Below are 15,461 nucleotides of genomic sequence, written 5' to 3'. Positions count from 1 at the left end.
ATCCGGGGATCCTTACTGCAACTGGAGCCTATCACTTGTCACTTTGCACACGCACTGGTTGGAAACAACAGGATGTCCTTGAGGGGACGATGGTTTTGGGAAAGGATTCGATATTTTGGCCCCTGAATGACAACCCCTCCAGACCACGCCGTCGCCGAATTCCAAACTAAATTTACATCTTCTCGTGAGTCGCCATGAGAGAACCTGGCCAAGATGATTAGAACAATGTGAATAGTCAAGACTCTGCGAGGGGACTCACCAATAAATGTAGTAACAAGACGGCTGCGGACTTGGCAGATATCCTCTGGAACCAGCCAAATGGTGGCACCAAGCTTGCGGGCAATGCTGATGCTTAGCTTAGCGTTCATGTAGGCATCTTCATCCGTCTGTCCGGGGGTCACGAGATCGTAGTCGACATAGCTGCTCTTCATTCCGTTCAAGACATCCAGAAGGAAGATACCAGAACCGATGGCAGGGTCCTTGAAAGAGCGAATGGCCGAGTTTCTGCCACCCTTGCGGGACATGTCGTTGGCCCATCGCACCATCTCAGAGTCCGTAATCTCCCTCTTGCCAAGCTTCTGAGCCAGGGATGAAAGAGTCACAGTGATATCCTTGCGCATAAGCTGCCACACGAGGCCAAGAGTCAAAGTTCGCTGTCCGTCGGTGATGTCGGCACCCTGAATGCCCACCAGCGAAAAGCGGTTTTGCTTGCCCAGCTCGATCGCATAGTTGGTGTTCTCCACAGCCTTGAACCTCGACATCTCTCCACCATGGGCTGGTCGCTTGTTGACGTGGCGGGGGTTGACGGAACCGGGGATCACCTTGTCGTAGGCTTGGAGGAGAATGCTGCCGTCTCGAAGATCATCGAAGAAGGATACGACAGCTGGTTGCACATCCAGACTGTTGAGCCAAAGAGTAAACACTCTTGCCTCACGCTCACCCTCCGCATCGAAGTCCTCGACCTCAAGCTTCTCCTCCTCGGTAATAGGATCGAGAGCAGGGTGATTGTTGAACAAGTTGGCAACAAATGCCAGGTTCAGCTTTGGGTTTCCGGCGACAAGAGATTTTGGTGTCAAGAACTTGCGGCAACCAAGCTTATCGGCCTCCTGAAGAACGGCCTCGGCTCGGTCGTGAAGATCCTGCTTCTGCAATGGTGCACGTGTGACTCCATATTCGGGGCCAATCTGTGCAAGCAAAACGGCGTAGTTCTCGCCGTCCTTGACATCTGAGGAGAAGTTGTTAACCCTGTTGCAAGATATTAGTAAAGGCTGACCTTGCGTGGTTCGAATTGACGTACTTGCGGCCCCAATTGGCAGCCTTCAGATGATAGTTGAACCACCGGAGCAAGATTTGCTCGGGGGGTAGTCTGAGGAACTGCTCGAGGGTCTCGTCCTCCTCAAGCAATCGGTAGAGCTCGGGGTGCAGCTTGATATCAATCTTGCCCAACAGTCCACGGCGAATAATTTGCCAGATCAGACCCAGGATCAGATGCTCCCTGACCTCGATGATGTCGCCGGCACCAATGTTCACAACCGAGCAGCCGATACCCTTGGCGGACTCGATAACGATGTTGTTGTTCTCACTCATCTGGAAGGCATTGAGATTTTTCGTCTTCCTGCCGGGAATGTTGAGGACACGCTCATCGATGGTGTCAGGTACACTGTCGTTGATGAGCTTGGCGAGAACCAGACCATCCTTGCACTCGTCGAACATCTCAAAAGTGTCGGTAGGGAATGGTAGACGGCTGTCGATGTCGGGATCGCCAGCGAGCACGGCATTGATGTGGCGGGTGAACTCGGTTCGCTCGTCCTCGTTGATGGTGTGGGTGATGTTGGCATTGGACCCCTGGACATGAATCTTGCCGCTCACGCTGCTCTTGGAAGCATGCCCTCCAGTGCGCTGCGCGACAACGCCGGGCGCGGAAGAGGCGGATGGGCCCGTGGACATGCGCTTCTGGGCAGGGGAGGATTCGCGGAGTTTGGAGATGAGCTTGTGGCAGAAAGGTTAGCGACAGTCGTGGAAACTTGAGCAGGGAGACCTACGCTGACATAGTCCTCAAGTTCAACGCGCCGTGACGAGTCAAGCTCGACTTCCTTCAGCGCTTGGCGCACAACATCATAAGGTTGATTTTCGCTCTGTTGCGTGGCCTTGATGGCAGTGGCCTCATCCAGGTATCCCTTGTCGTCGACATCGAGTCGCTGGAAGGCATCGGACAAGGAGAAGATCTCGTTCTGCTGGAACTGAGGAAACTTCCTATTGGGACGCTGTCAGTATTACGAGGCAGCCCGCGAGATCCGGCGCAACCGACCTCTGAAGCTTCAAAACGTTCATGGTGGGGGAGGGGGTCGCGCAGAGAGGGCGCGAGGAGAGATGGAGAGGGGCCAAGTTGTTAAGGAGAGGCCAGCACTCGAAGGGAGGCCTGCAATATTTGTGCGATACTTGCTGGCAGGGGAAGTTTGAGAAGTTGTGGTCTTGATTCCAGTGACGGAGTTGAAGCTGGAAAGGATGATGCGAGAATTGGGCACCTGAAAGGGAGAGGGACCGTCTTTAGGTGGCATAGCATGGGTGGGGAGGTGTCCAAGCAGAGAGTCCGGCGCTGGTACTTTCTCAAGGAAGCTGACAAGGTACCCCTCCTTTTACGCTGGGTATTGAATGGCGGTAAACTCATAGCCGCTATACCTGATTGGCTGATGGCAGGTACTTGTTTGTTTGGTCACTGCGGGGAGCTGTCCCTGGTGGGAGGACCTTCGGGGCTTGAGAGCGGTGATGTAATGGCCACCATTGGGATGGCAGTGCAGCGGATACGCGTTTACCAGGCGGCCATGAACAAGGTACGGATGCTGACGACAGAGATCTAGGCACCCTGTTTCGTTCCAATTCTTCCTTCATCTGCCTCCCTAGGCAGGGTATTAGAGTGTAAGCTAAACCTATCAAAATGTTGCCGCCTGGAAGTGATTCGTAAACCAACTCGCTTTCGCAAATCATGAACCAAGCCCCACTCGGTTGCGTAAGGTCTACTCACCCACTTGGGTTTTCGTTTCCTTCGCATTGCAGAAGAAGAAAAAAAAAAAAAGTTGGGCCTGAACCAGCAGGAAAAAACGCGATAGGACGGAAGGGAAGAGACCCAAAACGCGCTTCCAAGCCTTTCACAATTTGTTTGTGACAGACAGCCAGCAAGACTTTTACAGCACCCTGTCTAATCCTTGGTGAGCCGAAACATCCTGAACAGCCATTCAGTACGGAGTACCAGGATGTCCCTTTGCAAGGTCTGTGAGGAGTCGTTGGTGTTGCGTTTGGATCCGGACGAGGACGTGAATGATGAGGCTGGGGCGTCCAGTGCTGGCCCTAGCACAGTCTCGGAATCAGTTCCCGATGACCTCGAATTGCCCTGTGGATGTCACTTTCATTGGTATGTTGGATGTTCTTGAGACGATGGCCTGTGGTGCTATAATCTCGGCTAAAACGTCAATAGGCAGTGCTTGTTGGACCAGTCTTCCGATATAGCAGTCTCTCTCAAATGCCCAAGTTGCAGTACTTATTTGCCAGCGAACGACGCAGGGCCCTCGGCCACCAACCAGTTCCTCTCTGCGCCCCCGGGCGCTGCAATTCTCACGAGATATGTCAACGAGGGTGGCGTTCAGGAAAACCTAGACATCCTACCATCGATTACTGAGGAGGCATACCTCGAGAGCCACCCTGAGGCCCGTCCGGCTCGTGCGCTGCATGTCATGTCCGCCGAGGGCGATGTTGGCGGAATTGTTGAGTTGCTCCGGGATGCGAGTGACGAGATTGAAGATCTGGCGTCCTTCGTCAGGTACCAAGATCCCCTCGCCGACATGAAGAGCGGGTTGCATCTTGCCATTGAACACAACCGGGAAGAGACACTTTGGCTTCTTCTCTGGCTGTGCTCTATCATCCCGGATGCGGCTTTCCCCGAAACTGCTCGCTCGGTGGCTCAAGCTCTGGGCGTCGGACGCCTCTCCGTCCCGGCAGAGGGAGATATTCGTGGCCTGCGAGACAGCCATGGCCAAACGGCCGCGGATCTAGCTCAACAGAAGCAAGCTCAATGGGCTTCGATCCTTCAAACGGGACTACTGTCTCTGTAACAAACCGGAGCTATAAAAGTATTGAGTCATGAATATACTCAGGGCTACTCAGGGCTGGGTATATGAGACATCAGTACTACTGGTTGAACGCCGAAAGCGACGCCGTCATGCTCCGCCTAACTCTTGCTCTCATCTCATTCGAGAGAGATAAGCAACTTGTGCCAGGTGGATGGATTGGAATGCGAGGAAAGCATGCCTGCCTGCCTTGCGTGCCTGGGGAAAGAGGTGGCCAAGAATGAGGTGCATCGATTTAACAAAGTCTATCTGACAGGGGCACGTTGTTCATCGCCGGCAGGGAAATCCATAGACATCTCTGGACGGGGTACTTACGGAGTATTGAACTGCCTAATACACGTGGTGGCTTGGAACGGTGTCAGGGTCCGCAGGTATTTCGGATGTATTTAGGCATCCAGTTAAAAGCCGTGGTTAAACCTTCACAATGGGAATGCACCAGTCTTTTCTCTAAGGAAAAAAAAAAAAAAAAATTAACTCTTGTATCAGAAAAGTTGAAGCTTCCTCATTGACTGTGATATAGTGCCCGTCAGCTGAGCATCCCTGGGTGAAGCTGTTCAAGCCCCCCACTAATGTTACCAGGCTGCCTTAGTTCAGGCACACGTTTGCGATTCGTGTCGTCACCTCCACCCTCGGCAAGGGACGTCATCTTCACATGAATCCTCCGCCTTATCGCAATTCCCCAGAACACATTTGGCCTATCTTCTGTTAACGCCTTGGCCTTTGCCTTCTTTGACTCTATTTGTGCGTTGCTATATCTCTGATGGCAATGTGTTCAATTTGAGCAAAACTCATATAACCATCACTATCACTGCTGCGACTACAATCGTCGCTGGTTAACAGCTCAGGCTGACCGATACCAAGGCGAGCTAGGCTTCATCGTTCAATCTATCACGCCGGAAATCCGACTTTACTTCGGGATCCCTTAGAAGGAAATCCGCGTTGGCTATCTCGTGTTTCCCAGGACGTTCACTCACCCTGACTTCGGCCTCGCAACGGTCTGTTGTCCTGCTCACCAACAGGTTTTCACGCTGTATATGGTCACGATCATATCGTGCTACCATGGCCTCAGGGGCAGCCGAAAAGAAGACCGAAAAGTCTTACTTGAGCTCCGCTGTCGACTCCATTAATCCCTGGGCCAGTAGCCGCAGTACAACTCCTACTCAGAAGGCCAAGCCGGAGGAAGCTCGACCAACTCCTGTTCCTGCGAATCCTGACGATCACAGCACGACGCATCTCTACGGCCAAAGCTTCAAATCATACCCTGCAGGATGCCCTCCTTTGAGAGTCCAGTGGTTTCACGCCGTCGACGTAAGGACTCCTCCGACATTGCTGGCTCTTGGCTGACCACGTGGGTAGGTTCCTAAGCGGAAGCCTCAGTTGACCTCCCCTAGCCGTCCAGCGCAACCCGAAAAGCCTGCAACGCCGCCAAAGAAGTATTCCGCCTTTTCTACCTCCGATTCCAAGGCCTTGGAGGGAGAGTATCAGAAGCTGTTGGAAGCGATGGAGGACGCTCGGAGTCAGGCTCCTGGTGCCCGTCTACCCTCGAGAAAGAGAAAAGCAGATGCGACTGGCGAGATGTCGGAGAAGGCCCTTGACCATGAGGATTCTCATTCCAGTGCCGTTCGTGTTCCCGTGAATGAAGATTTTCTCTTTGAGGTCGACATCGAAGCTCGAGAGCTGGCTCCTGTTTACTGGCTGGGCCCAGTTTATGAAGGTTCGCTGCGACACGGCCTACCAGTATCGTCAACTAACTGGTGTTAGTACGGCGAGGAACTTGGTTCTATCAAGATAGCTCGACATTACGTCCTTGCGAGGAGAACCTTGCTGCACAACTTGAAGAGGTGCGCATTATCATGTCTTATGCTAAAGAGTAGTCTAACATATTCCTAGGGTTACCTTAAGACGAAGCCATGGCAATATGCTGGTATATGAAGCCGTTGCCCTTGCATTTGCAATCGTATCGACACTAACGACTGACCAGGCAGAGATCGTAGCCCATCGGGTGCGAGGAAAAACATTACCCCAAAAGCATCGCGGGAAAATCTCAAGTCAACAAGCTCATCCCGGTCAGCGAGCGCGACTCGCTTGAAGGAGCATAATGCCCCCGCTGCCAACGCTGACTCCCAAGGCCAATCGCAACCCCAAAGCTACCGGCTCTTTGGGACCTATATGAATAGCGTGGCCACTTACCAGGACGCCAATACAGCTTGGTTGACCTCGGACGGCATGCTTTCATGGGTCACTTCATCTGTGTATCAGCGATTCGGCGGCGGGAGCTACATGAGCGGGGTGAAGCTCGTTCGTGGGTATTCTGAGCCCAGTAAAACCAAGGACAAGGACAAGGACAAGGATAAAGACAAGGGCGATGAAAGCCGATCAGTCACTGCCGATGAAGCCCTCTCGCTGGATCAGAAGCAGCAGAAGATGTTGAAGCGGAGATCGGCGCCTCCGTCGACCCGTGCCTCCCATGATGAACCCACCCACGATGACGAGCAGATCAAGAAGGAGAGGGACCCTCGAGAAATCAGGCTGCAGCGCCAGCTATCATCGCTCATTGAGAGTGAGGGGAGGACCAAGGCTGAAACTGAAGAAGAGATTCGCCGGCGCGAAGAACAGGAGATACAAGACGACTACACTGGGCAGGCCGGCGAGACTCAAGGACGGGAGATAGAACACCTGGTGCTGGTGACCCATGGAATCGGCCAACTTCTCAGTCTTCGGTATGTTATTAACCGGATGATATTGTGTTGCTTGCTTAGTGCTAACCCTCTCTAGTATGGAAAGCGTTAACTTTGTCCACGATGTTAATATCCTCCGCAAAACCATCAAATCCGTGTATGCCAACTCGGCAGACCTGAAGGCCTTGAACTCGGAGCTTGGCCCCGGACCAGGAAACAGTCGCGTACAAGTGCTCCCGGTATGCTGGAGGCATCTTCTAGATTTCCCAAGAAAACGCCAGAAGAAGGGCGAGCGCGACTTAGGGGACATTGATGGCGACGAGGATGAATGTGAGTGGCCCTAAACTTGATACTCTGAAGGCAGATCACTGACTCTTATAACTGTAGATCCATCTCTGGACGACATCACTATTGAAGGGGTGGCCTTTGCTCGTTCCCTCATATCTGACCTTGCTTTGGATGTGTTGCTCTATCAGAGCTCTTACCGTGACCAAATTATGAGGATTGTGCTCAATGAGTGCAACCGCATTTTCAAGCTATTCAAGGAACGGAACCCAGACTTCAAGGGAAAAGTGCATCTGATGGGTCATTCCTTGGGCTCTGCGATCCTTTTCGATGTTCTTTGCCAACAGAAGCAAGATCGCCCTACTGAGCATAAGTCTTTGTTGCGTCTGTGGCCGATGCAGGATCGAACAGAATCGCCAAGCAAGAATACAGAACTGGAGCTCGACTTCAATGTTGAGGACCTATTCTGCTTGGGCTCGCCGGTTGGTCTTTTCCAGATGCTTAAGGGACGGTACGATTAGAAACACCTTTGACCTGGCAGATGCCCTTGTTTGTACTGACAGCTTTGATTAGAACTATAGCCGCGAGACCGCGCTCCCAATCCGTGAAAGCCAAGGACCCCCAGAGCATGGATTGTGATGAAGATGTGCTCCGCACAACCCCCCTTGGGTCGGGGACAGAGCAAATATCCCTAGTGACCGGTCTGCCCGGAACCGTCGCGTCGCCCAAGCTTCAACAGCTCTTTAACATATTCCACCCATCAGACCCCATTAGTTATCGCCTTGAGCCTCTGATATCACCGTCCATGTCAATATTGAAGCCTCAATTGTTACCGTACACGAAGAGGGGAATATTTAGCAATGTTACACCACAAGGGCTGACCGGGATCGGAACTATGGTTGGACAAAGCGTCAGCGGATTGTGGTCGAGTCTGAGTGCCGGCATTGCTAGTAACCTGCTCAACCGAAGTCTCGGTATAAATAGCGAAGAGGTGGCGAGGATAACAGCCAGCGCGTCGCGCGGAGAATCACAGACCCTTGAAGGCGCGGGATCGAAGACTCTGGCGAGTGGTGATACTCCAGACGCTGAGAAGCGAGTGGCTACAGATGCGCGCATGAAGAAGCTCGCTGACTCCACGACCAATGCTTTGGACTTTGGGTCTGGCCTGAGCGACCACAGCCCGACGTTGATCGATGACGAGCTGGAGACCTTGTATTCCAGATTCCAGCAAAGCCGCACTCAAATGTCGAAAGAAGGGGAGACGACTACTACGTCGGACGAAGATAAGAAGGCGCGCAAGCTGCGCAAGGAAGAAGGGAAAGTTCGAGCGCTCAATCGCAATGGTCGAGTCGACTACAGCATCCAAGAGTGAGTGTCCATGCCGGAGAGAACCCTTAGTTGCAACGAATGGATCAAGACTAATCATGCATTAAGGAGCGTCCTGGACTTCAACCCAATCAATACAATCGCCTCACACATGGGCTATTGGGCTGACGAGGATGTGAACCATTTCGTCCTCTCCCAGATGCTGTCGAATCGATCGAGGCGGAAGTCTGAATCCTAAGACGACATTCTGGCAGCTGTATATAAGCCCTGCCACTTGGTAGGGGGTACTTTGATATCACAATAGATGGTCAGGGACTCGAGCTGGCTGGGGGCCTATTGAGAGATGTTTGGGATCAGATTACCGGCTTTAAGATGCATGTTGTGGAAGGCTAACAGTCACCTCGTCTGCTGGGCATTTGGCCTAGTGACATCCACGCCTGGAATTGTGATATCTGCTCATAAACGACTACTTGTGTAAGAGCCTTGTCTTGAATGCGCGCTCAAGTAACCAATGAAAAGTGTCTGTACCATCAAGTACGCAGGACGTTGTCGCAAAGTTACCTTTCAATTGTGCGCCTTCGGCGATGATTCATCCCTTGGGGGCGGCTGGTCCCCCGCAGGCTGGTAGGATGGTGGGGCACGACTGATGCTAAAGAGTCTGGGTCCCTCTTTACCTGGCGACGGAAATTTTGCGACTCAACTCCCACGCCGTCCCTCTCATCCAACCTTCGACTTGTCGCCTCTCGCAGCGTCGCGACTCCTCGCCTCTGGTCATGTACATCGCATGCGAATCCCCAGCACTTCAAGCAGCTTCCGATTCGAGCTTGTTGTGATCACAACCCTAATCCGCACTTGCCGGATCCCCGCATACCTGCGATCGACCTCTCGATCATACCAACTCCAGCACTTTCAGCTGCCTCGAAACAGTCCAATTTCGCCCGCCCAATCTCCGCCTCGAAGTTTACAATCGCGTCCAGTATGGCTACCGACGCGTCCACAAAGCGTGCCGTAAAGGAGCAGCTTGTGGATAAGCTGCCTAAGCGATTCAAGGGCATCAAATTTGGCATTCAGTGAGTTTGCTTCGCCGCAGTGATCTCTTTGTGTTGGACAGCGCTGACTTGTCTTCTTTCGTTACTAGATCCAACCAAGACATTGCCAATCAGGCTGTCCTCGAGGTCTCTGACCGCTTGCTTTATGACATCGAGAATAATCGCGCCCCATATCGCCATGGTCCTCTCGACTCCCGACTGGTGAGCTCCCGACCTCCGCTCATGTCGAACTTATCTAATACAAATATCTTGCTAGGGAACCTCGAGCAAGGCAGGAAAATGCGCAACCTGCGAGCTATCGCTGTCGGAGTGTAATGGACACTTTGGTCATGTCCGCCTTCCGTTGCCGGCCTTCCACGTCGGCTACCTGCGCTTCATCATGTCTATCCTGCAAGAAATTTGCAAGGTAAAGTTGATCGCTACACAGGGAGGCGAGGGCTTGCTAATGTTGTGCTAGGATTGTGGCCGAGTGTTACTGGAAGAACCTGAACGACGGCAGTTTCTGAAGGAGTTGCGGCGACCGTTCCTCGATAACCTACGCCGAACTCAAATATGCAAAAAGATCAATGCAGAATGCCGAAAGATCAAGACTTGCCCATACTGTGGCTCCATCAACGGCCAGATTCGAAAGATTGGTGTCCTCAAACTTGCCCACGACAAGTTCTCCTTTTACAACAAGTCCACCTCGGTGAAGAAGGTCCCCCCCGAGAGCAAGATCAAGTTCGACAACTCCTTCACCGAGGCGAAGCGCGAGAACCCTGAGCTCGATAAGCATCTTCGCAAGGCCATGGAGGATCTGAATCCGCTGAGGGTTCTCAACCTCTTCAAGATGATAAGCCCTACCGACTGCGAGCTCCTTGGCCTCGACCCTGCCGAAGGTCGCCCGGAAATGTTTATCTGGCAATTCCTGCCTGCCCCTCCAGTTTGCATCAGACCCTCTGTTGCCCAAGACAATGCAAGCAATGAAGACGACATCACAACCAAGCTCGCCGATATCGTCTGGGTCAGCGGCATGATCCGATCTGCCCTGCAAAAAGGCTCTCCGGTTCAGACGATCATGGAACAGTGGGAATACTTGCAGACCCAGATCGCCATGTACGTCAATAGTGATGTTCCCGGCCTCCAGCAGCCTGGATTCGGTAAAGCCACGAGGGGCTTCTGCCAACGCCTGAAGGGCAAGCAAGGCCGCTTCCGAGGAAACCTCTCTGGAAAGCGTGTCGACTTCTCTGGAAGAACCGTCATCTCCCCTGACCCTAACCTCGGTATCGATCAAGTGGCTGTCCCTCAACTTGTTGCCAAGAACCTTACCTACCCCGAAAGGGTACAGCGACACAATATCGAGAAGCTCCGCCAGTGTATCAAGAATGGAGTCGATGTCTGGCCAGGGGCGCAGCGAGTCGTCAAGCAGGATGACGGTGGCTACTCGATCAACTTGAAATTTGCCAACAGGGATAATACAGCCCGAGATCTCAAATATGGAGATGTCGTTGAGCGCCATCTTGAGGACAACGATATTGTGCTCTTCAACCGTCAGCCGTCTCTGCATAAACTGAGTATCATGAGCCATCTTGCAAAAGTTCGTCCTTGGAGGACATTCAGGCTCAACGAGTGTGTTTGTGGGCCGTACAACGCCGATTTTGATGGTGATGAGATGAACCTCCATGTTCCGCAGACAGAGGAAGCTCGTGCTGAAGCCATCAATCTGATGGGAATCAAGCACAACTTGGCGACACCCAAGAACGGCGAACCTGTCATTGCTGCGACCCAGGATTTCATCACGGCGGCTTTCTTGCTCAGCAGTAAGGATCGATTCTTTGACCGCAAGACCTTCACCTATCTGTGCATGCACATGATGGATGGTAAAACCCACCTTGATATGCCTCCGCCAGCCATTATTGCACCACAGGCTCTTTGGACCGGAAAGCAGCTCTTCAGTATGCTCATGCGACCCAACAAGGATTCACGGGTCAAGGTCAACCTTGATGCCAAGTGCCGAGCGTACAAGGCCCGACCCGGCCAATGCCCCGACATGGACCCCAACGACGGCTGGCTTGTTGTACGCAACTCCGAGGTCATGTGTGGTCGCATGGACAAGTCTACAGTGGGATCAGGCAAGAAGGATTCAATTTTCTATGTCATTCTTCGTGATTTTGGCCCAGACGAAGCTGTCGTCGCCATGAACAGACTTGCCAAGCTGTGTGCGCGTCAATTGACAAACCGAGGCTTCTCCATTGGCGTGGGAGATGTCTTCCCAACCCAGTCGCTCAACGAAGAGAAAGAAAAGCTGGTAGCCGTCGCCTACAAACAGTGCGATGACCTCATCGAGACCTTCAAAGCCGGCAAACTTGAGAAGGCAGCTGGCTGCAACCAGGAGCAAACCCTGGAAAACTCCATGTCTGGTATTCTGAGCAAAGTCCGACAGCAGGCGGGTTCATACTGCGTTGACACCCTGAGCCGCAACAACGCCCCTCTTATTATGGCCAAGTCTGGCTCCAAAGGTTCGGACATCAACGTGGCGCAGATGGTTGCACTCGTCGGACAGCAGATTATCGGCGGTTCACGTGTGGCGGACGGGTTTCAGGATCGAACTCTTCCGCACTTTCACAAAAATGCTCGGCAGCCTCCATCAAAGGGTTTCGTCAAGAACAGCTTTTACACCGGCCTTTTCCCCACCGAGTTCATCTTTCACGCCATGTCGGGCCGTGAAGGTCTGGTCGATACAGCTGTCAAGACTGCTGAAACTGGCTACATGTCTCGACGACTCATGAAGTCACTTGAAGATTTGTCCACGCAGTACGATGATACAGTGCGAACCTCGGGTGGTGGCATTGTGCAGTTCCAGTTTGGCGCGGACAAACTCGACCCCGTCGATATGGAAGGTTCTGCAGAGCCGGTGCATTTCCTGCGAACCTGGACTCACGCAGAGAGCTTGACCAGGGACAATAGCGAGGCATCCATGACCCCAGAAGAGATCAGGTCGTTCTGCGACTCCGTATTGGAGACCGAACGAAGACGTTATGTCCGACGTGGCCTCCTGCATAATGAAGTCCTGGATTATGGGGACACGAGCGACTATGGTATCGACGAACACGAAGGTGCCAGAGGATTTCTTAAAGCGATTGAGACCCACGTCGAAGGTCTGGCATCGAAGCTGGAGCGGGTCAGGAAGCTTGCTGGATTTGAGGGCGATGTGATGGTGAGGGCAACAGCTCAGGACCACGCCGACCGGACGGCCAAGGTTACCTTGTCCACACTCCGCCTCTTCATCAAGATGTGTCTTGACAAGTACAAGAAGGCGCACGTCGAACCTGGGCATGCTGTCGGTGCTGTCGGCGCCCATTCTATCGGTGAACCTGGTACTCAGATGACACTGAAGACGTTCCATTTCGCCGGTGTTGCTGGTATGAGTATCACTCAGGGTGTTCCTCGAATCAAGGAAATCATCAATGCTTCGAAGACCATCAGTACTCCAGTTATCACTTGCCCGCTGGAAAACAATGAACAGATCGAGGCGGCGCGAGTGGTCAAGGGACGCATCGAAAAGACGTACATTTCTGATGTCTTGCGTTTCGTCGAGGATGAGTGGCGTACCAACGAGGGCAATGTCGTTCTCCAAATCGATTCAACCGCTCTCTCAGACATGCACCTGGGTATTGGGCCTTACGACATCGCTGAGGCAATCTGCAAGCAGCGCAAGTTGAAGGTGCAACGCGATGATCTGTCAATTGACGGCGAGAGAATTATTGTTCGTGTGCGCGATGTCAGCGACTCTACAAAGAGGACGACTGCCCGAAGCAAAGCCGCTGCTGATGACACCGGGGACATGCTGCTACGGGCCAATTTCCTGCGTCGTGTGCTTCCCACAGTACCGATTTCTGGTTATCCCGAAGCAACTCGTGCCATCATCCAGACCTCGGAACAAAACACTCACACCGTCTTGGTTGAGGGTTATGGGCTTCGAGAATGTATGACGACGGAAGGTGTCATCGGTATCAAGGCGCGCTCAAACAATGTAATGGAATGCCGAGATGTTTTGGGTATTGAGGCTGCAAGAACCACTATCGCAGACGAAATCGGCGAGGTCATGGGTGACATGGGTATTGATCCGCGACACATGCAGCTCCTGGCTGATGTGATGACCTACAAGGGCGAGGTACTGGGTATTACGCGTTTTGGTTTGTCCAAGATGAGAGACAGCGTGCTGCAACTGGCCTCGTTCGAGAAAACTCCGGATCATCTCTTCGAGGCTGCGGCCGGCATGAAGACGGACCAGATCGAAGGTGTCAGTGAATGCATCATCATGGGTCAAACGATGAGAGTTGGAACCGGTGCCTTCCAGGTGGTTCGTCGTCTGGGTATTCAGGGAGGAGATCTCAAACAGAAGCCAACAACGTTTGAAGATGCTTGGGCTGCCGAGACGGCGCTGAAGCGAAAGGCACGCCGCAAGGTTTAGTCGGTTGGAGGAGGCCCGCTTGTTCTGGAGTATAAAAGTAGGATGGATTGATGTATTCATGCCAAAATAGCGATACCATAGGGGAATTGTAAGGTTCTTTTCTTTAAATCGACTTGCCTTTCTTGCCTGGCGAGCTCTGGCTCGGTCATCCTTGAGTCTTTGTTTGCGACGGCGACTGTGCACCAACCGTCATAGGCCCCACGTGATACCGTCTGACGAGTTCATCGTGAACGCCACCACCAGTATTCACCTCGAACTTGCACGCTCAACACAAATCGGCTCACTCAATAGTCAGACATCGCGAAAATGTGCGGTCGTTATGCTTTGGCTCTGGTGAGTGCCAACGTTTGGCTAGGTAGTGACTCTAACGATAAGCGATAGCGCCCGTCGCAAATCCGTCAGATGCTCGAGGAGGATGGCCTAGACGTTGATGACGCACCAGAAGATGAAGGAGATGGCACCCCCCGCAACACTTACAACTTTGCGCCTGGCAATCACGGTATTGTTTATCGCGCGAATACGTCCGATGGAGGTGCCGGCCACCAGGGAACGGACAATGAGAAACAACAGCACGCTGAGATCAACGATGCAACTGACCATGCGGCAAGCTCTGAACAAGTCAAGTACAAGCTACAGTCCATGAAATGGGGCTTGATTCCGTCGTGGACGAAGCGAAACCCAGATTACGGGTCGATGCTGAAAACCATCAACTGCCGTGATGATTCACTGAGCTCACCGGGAGGCATGTGGGCCAGCATGAAGGCTCGCAAGCGGTGCATTGTCGTTGCCCAAGGATTTTACGAGTGGCTCAAGATCGGCAAAGATAAACAACCTCATTACGTGAAGCGAAAGGATGGCCATCTCATGTGCTTCGCAGGGCTTTGGGACTGTGTGCAGTACGAAGGTAACAGAGACCACCGAGATGAAACGAAGCGATTCAGGCTGACGTGCCACAGGATCCGCAGACAAGATCTACACCTACACTGTCATCACCACAGACTCAAACAAGCAGTTGAAGTTCCTCCACAACCGAATGCCGGTCATCTTCAACCCCCACTCATCAGCCATCAAGACATGGCTGGATCCTTCTCGGAATCAGTGGTCTCGCGACCTACAATCTTTGCTCAAGCCCTTTGAAGGAGAGTTGGAGGTCTACCCAGTCACTAAAGAGGTTGGTAAGGTTGGGAACAACTCGCCTTCTTTTGTTATACCCCTGGATAGCAAGGACAACAAGTCGAATATCGCCAACTTCTTCGCCAATGCCAAGCAGAAGAAGGGATCAGGACACCAGGACCCAGACCAACGTTCAGAGGTCAAGGTTGAAGAGGAAGAAGACCAGTCGCGCGATGACAGAAAAGCGACCACCAGTTTGTTTGGTTCTGAGAAGTCATCTCATGGTAAACGGAAGGCATTGGGAGTTATGAATGATGACGAGGGGACGGCGAAACGTCGCGAAGTGGGCAAGATAAGTGCAACTCAGAATAAGGGTCGAGAAGTAAAGAAGGGAAAGGCAGGAGATAGCTATAAGATAACAAGATTTTTCAACTAA

The 15,461-nt window shown here is 52.6% G+C and overlaps 5 protein-coding genes across 5 annotated transcripts; 4 read left to right on the top strand and 1 right to left on the bottom strand.

Moving 5' to 3' along the window:
* Positions 1–172: 172 nt before the first annotated feature.
* On the bottom strand, positions 173–2,331 carry NCS54_00673900 (Hypothetical protein; the record flags this gene model as incomplete). Its single annotated transcript, XM_053152186.1, has 5 exons — positions 173–204; positions 260–1,245; positions 1,298–1,989; positions 2,043–2,253; positions 2,309–2,331. The coding sequence occupies 5 exons, from the start codon at positions 2,329–2,331 to the stop codon at positions 173–175; spliced, it is 1,944 nt and encodes a 647-aa protein (XP_053008161.1).
* A 920-nt stretch (positions 2,332–3,251) lies between these two features.
* Positions 3,252–4,106, top strand: NCS54_00673800 (RING-type domain-containing protein; the record flags this gene model as incomplete). Its single annotated transcript, XM_053152185.1, has 2 exons — positions 3,252–3,409; positions 3,473–4,106. 2 exons carry the CDS (start codon positions 3,252–3,254, stop codon positions 4,104–4,106), a joined length of 792 nt encoding a protein of 263 aa, XP_053008160.1.
* Positions 4,107–5,180: 1,074 nt separating this feature from the next.
* On the top strand, positions 5,181–8,648 carry NCS54_00673700 (DDHD domain-containing protein; the record flags this gene model as incomplete). The annotated part of the gene is made up of 9 exons (XM_053152184.1): positions 5,181–5,429; positions 5,478–5,835; positions 5,883–5,962; positions 6,012–6,045; positions 6,103–6,841; positions 6,897–7,129; positions 7,187–7,595; positions 7,658–8,452; positions 8,519–8,648. The coding sequence occupies 9 exons, from the start codon at positions 5,181–5,183 to the stop codon at positions 8,646–8,648; spliced, it is 3,027 nt and encodes a 1,008-aa protein (XP_053008159.1).
* Positions 8,649–9,388: 740 nt separating this feature from the next.
* On the top strand, positions 9,389–13,912 carry NCS54_00673600 (DNA-directed RNA polymerase subunit; the record flags this gene model as incomplete). The annotated part of the gene is made up of 4 exons (XM_053152183.1): positions 9,389–9,480; positions 9,549–9,660; positions 9,716–9,865; positions 9,917–13,912. The coding sequence occupies 4 exons, from the start codon at positions 9,389–9,391 to the stop codon at positions 13,910–13,912; spliced, it is 4,350 nt and encodes a 1,449-aa protein (XP_053008158.1).
* A 306-nt stretch (positions 13,913–14,218) lies between these two features.
* NCS54_00673500 (Hypothetical protein) lies at positions 14,219–15,461 on the top strand (the record flags this gene model as incomplete). The annotated part of the gene is made up of 3 exons (XM_053152182.1): positions 14,219–14,245; positions 14,294–14,816; positions 14,869–15,461. 3 exons carry the CDS (start codon positions 14,219–14,221, stop codon positions 15,459–15,461), a joined length of 1,143 nt encoding a protein of 380 aa, XP_053008157.1.

This window comes from Fusarium falciforme, chromosome 5, assembly GCF_026873545.1.
Source record: "Fusarium falciforme chromosome 5, complete sequence".
NCBI classification, from domain to species: domain Eukaryota; kingdom Fungi; phylum Ascomycota; class Sordariomycetes; order Hypocreales; family Nectriaceae; genus Fusarium; species Fusarium falciforme.
Note: the sequence above shows the minus strand (reverse complement) of the source record. Positions and strands in the feature narration are given on the sequence as shown.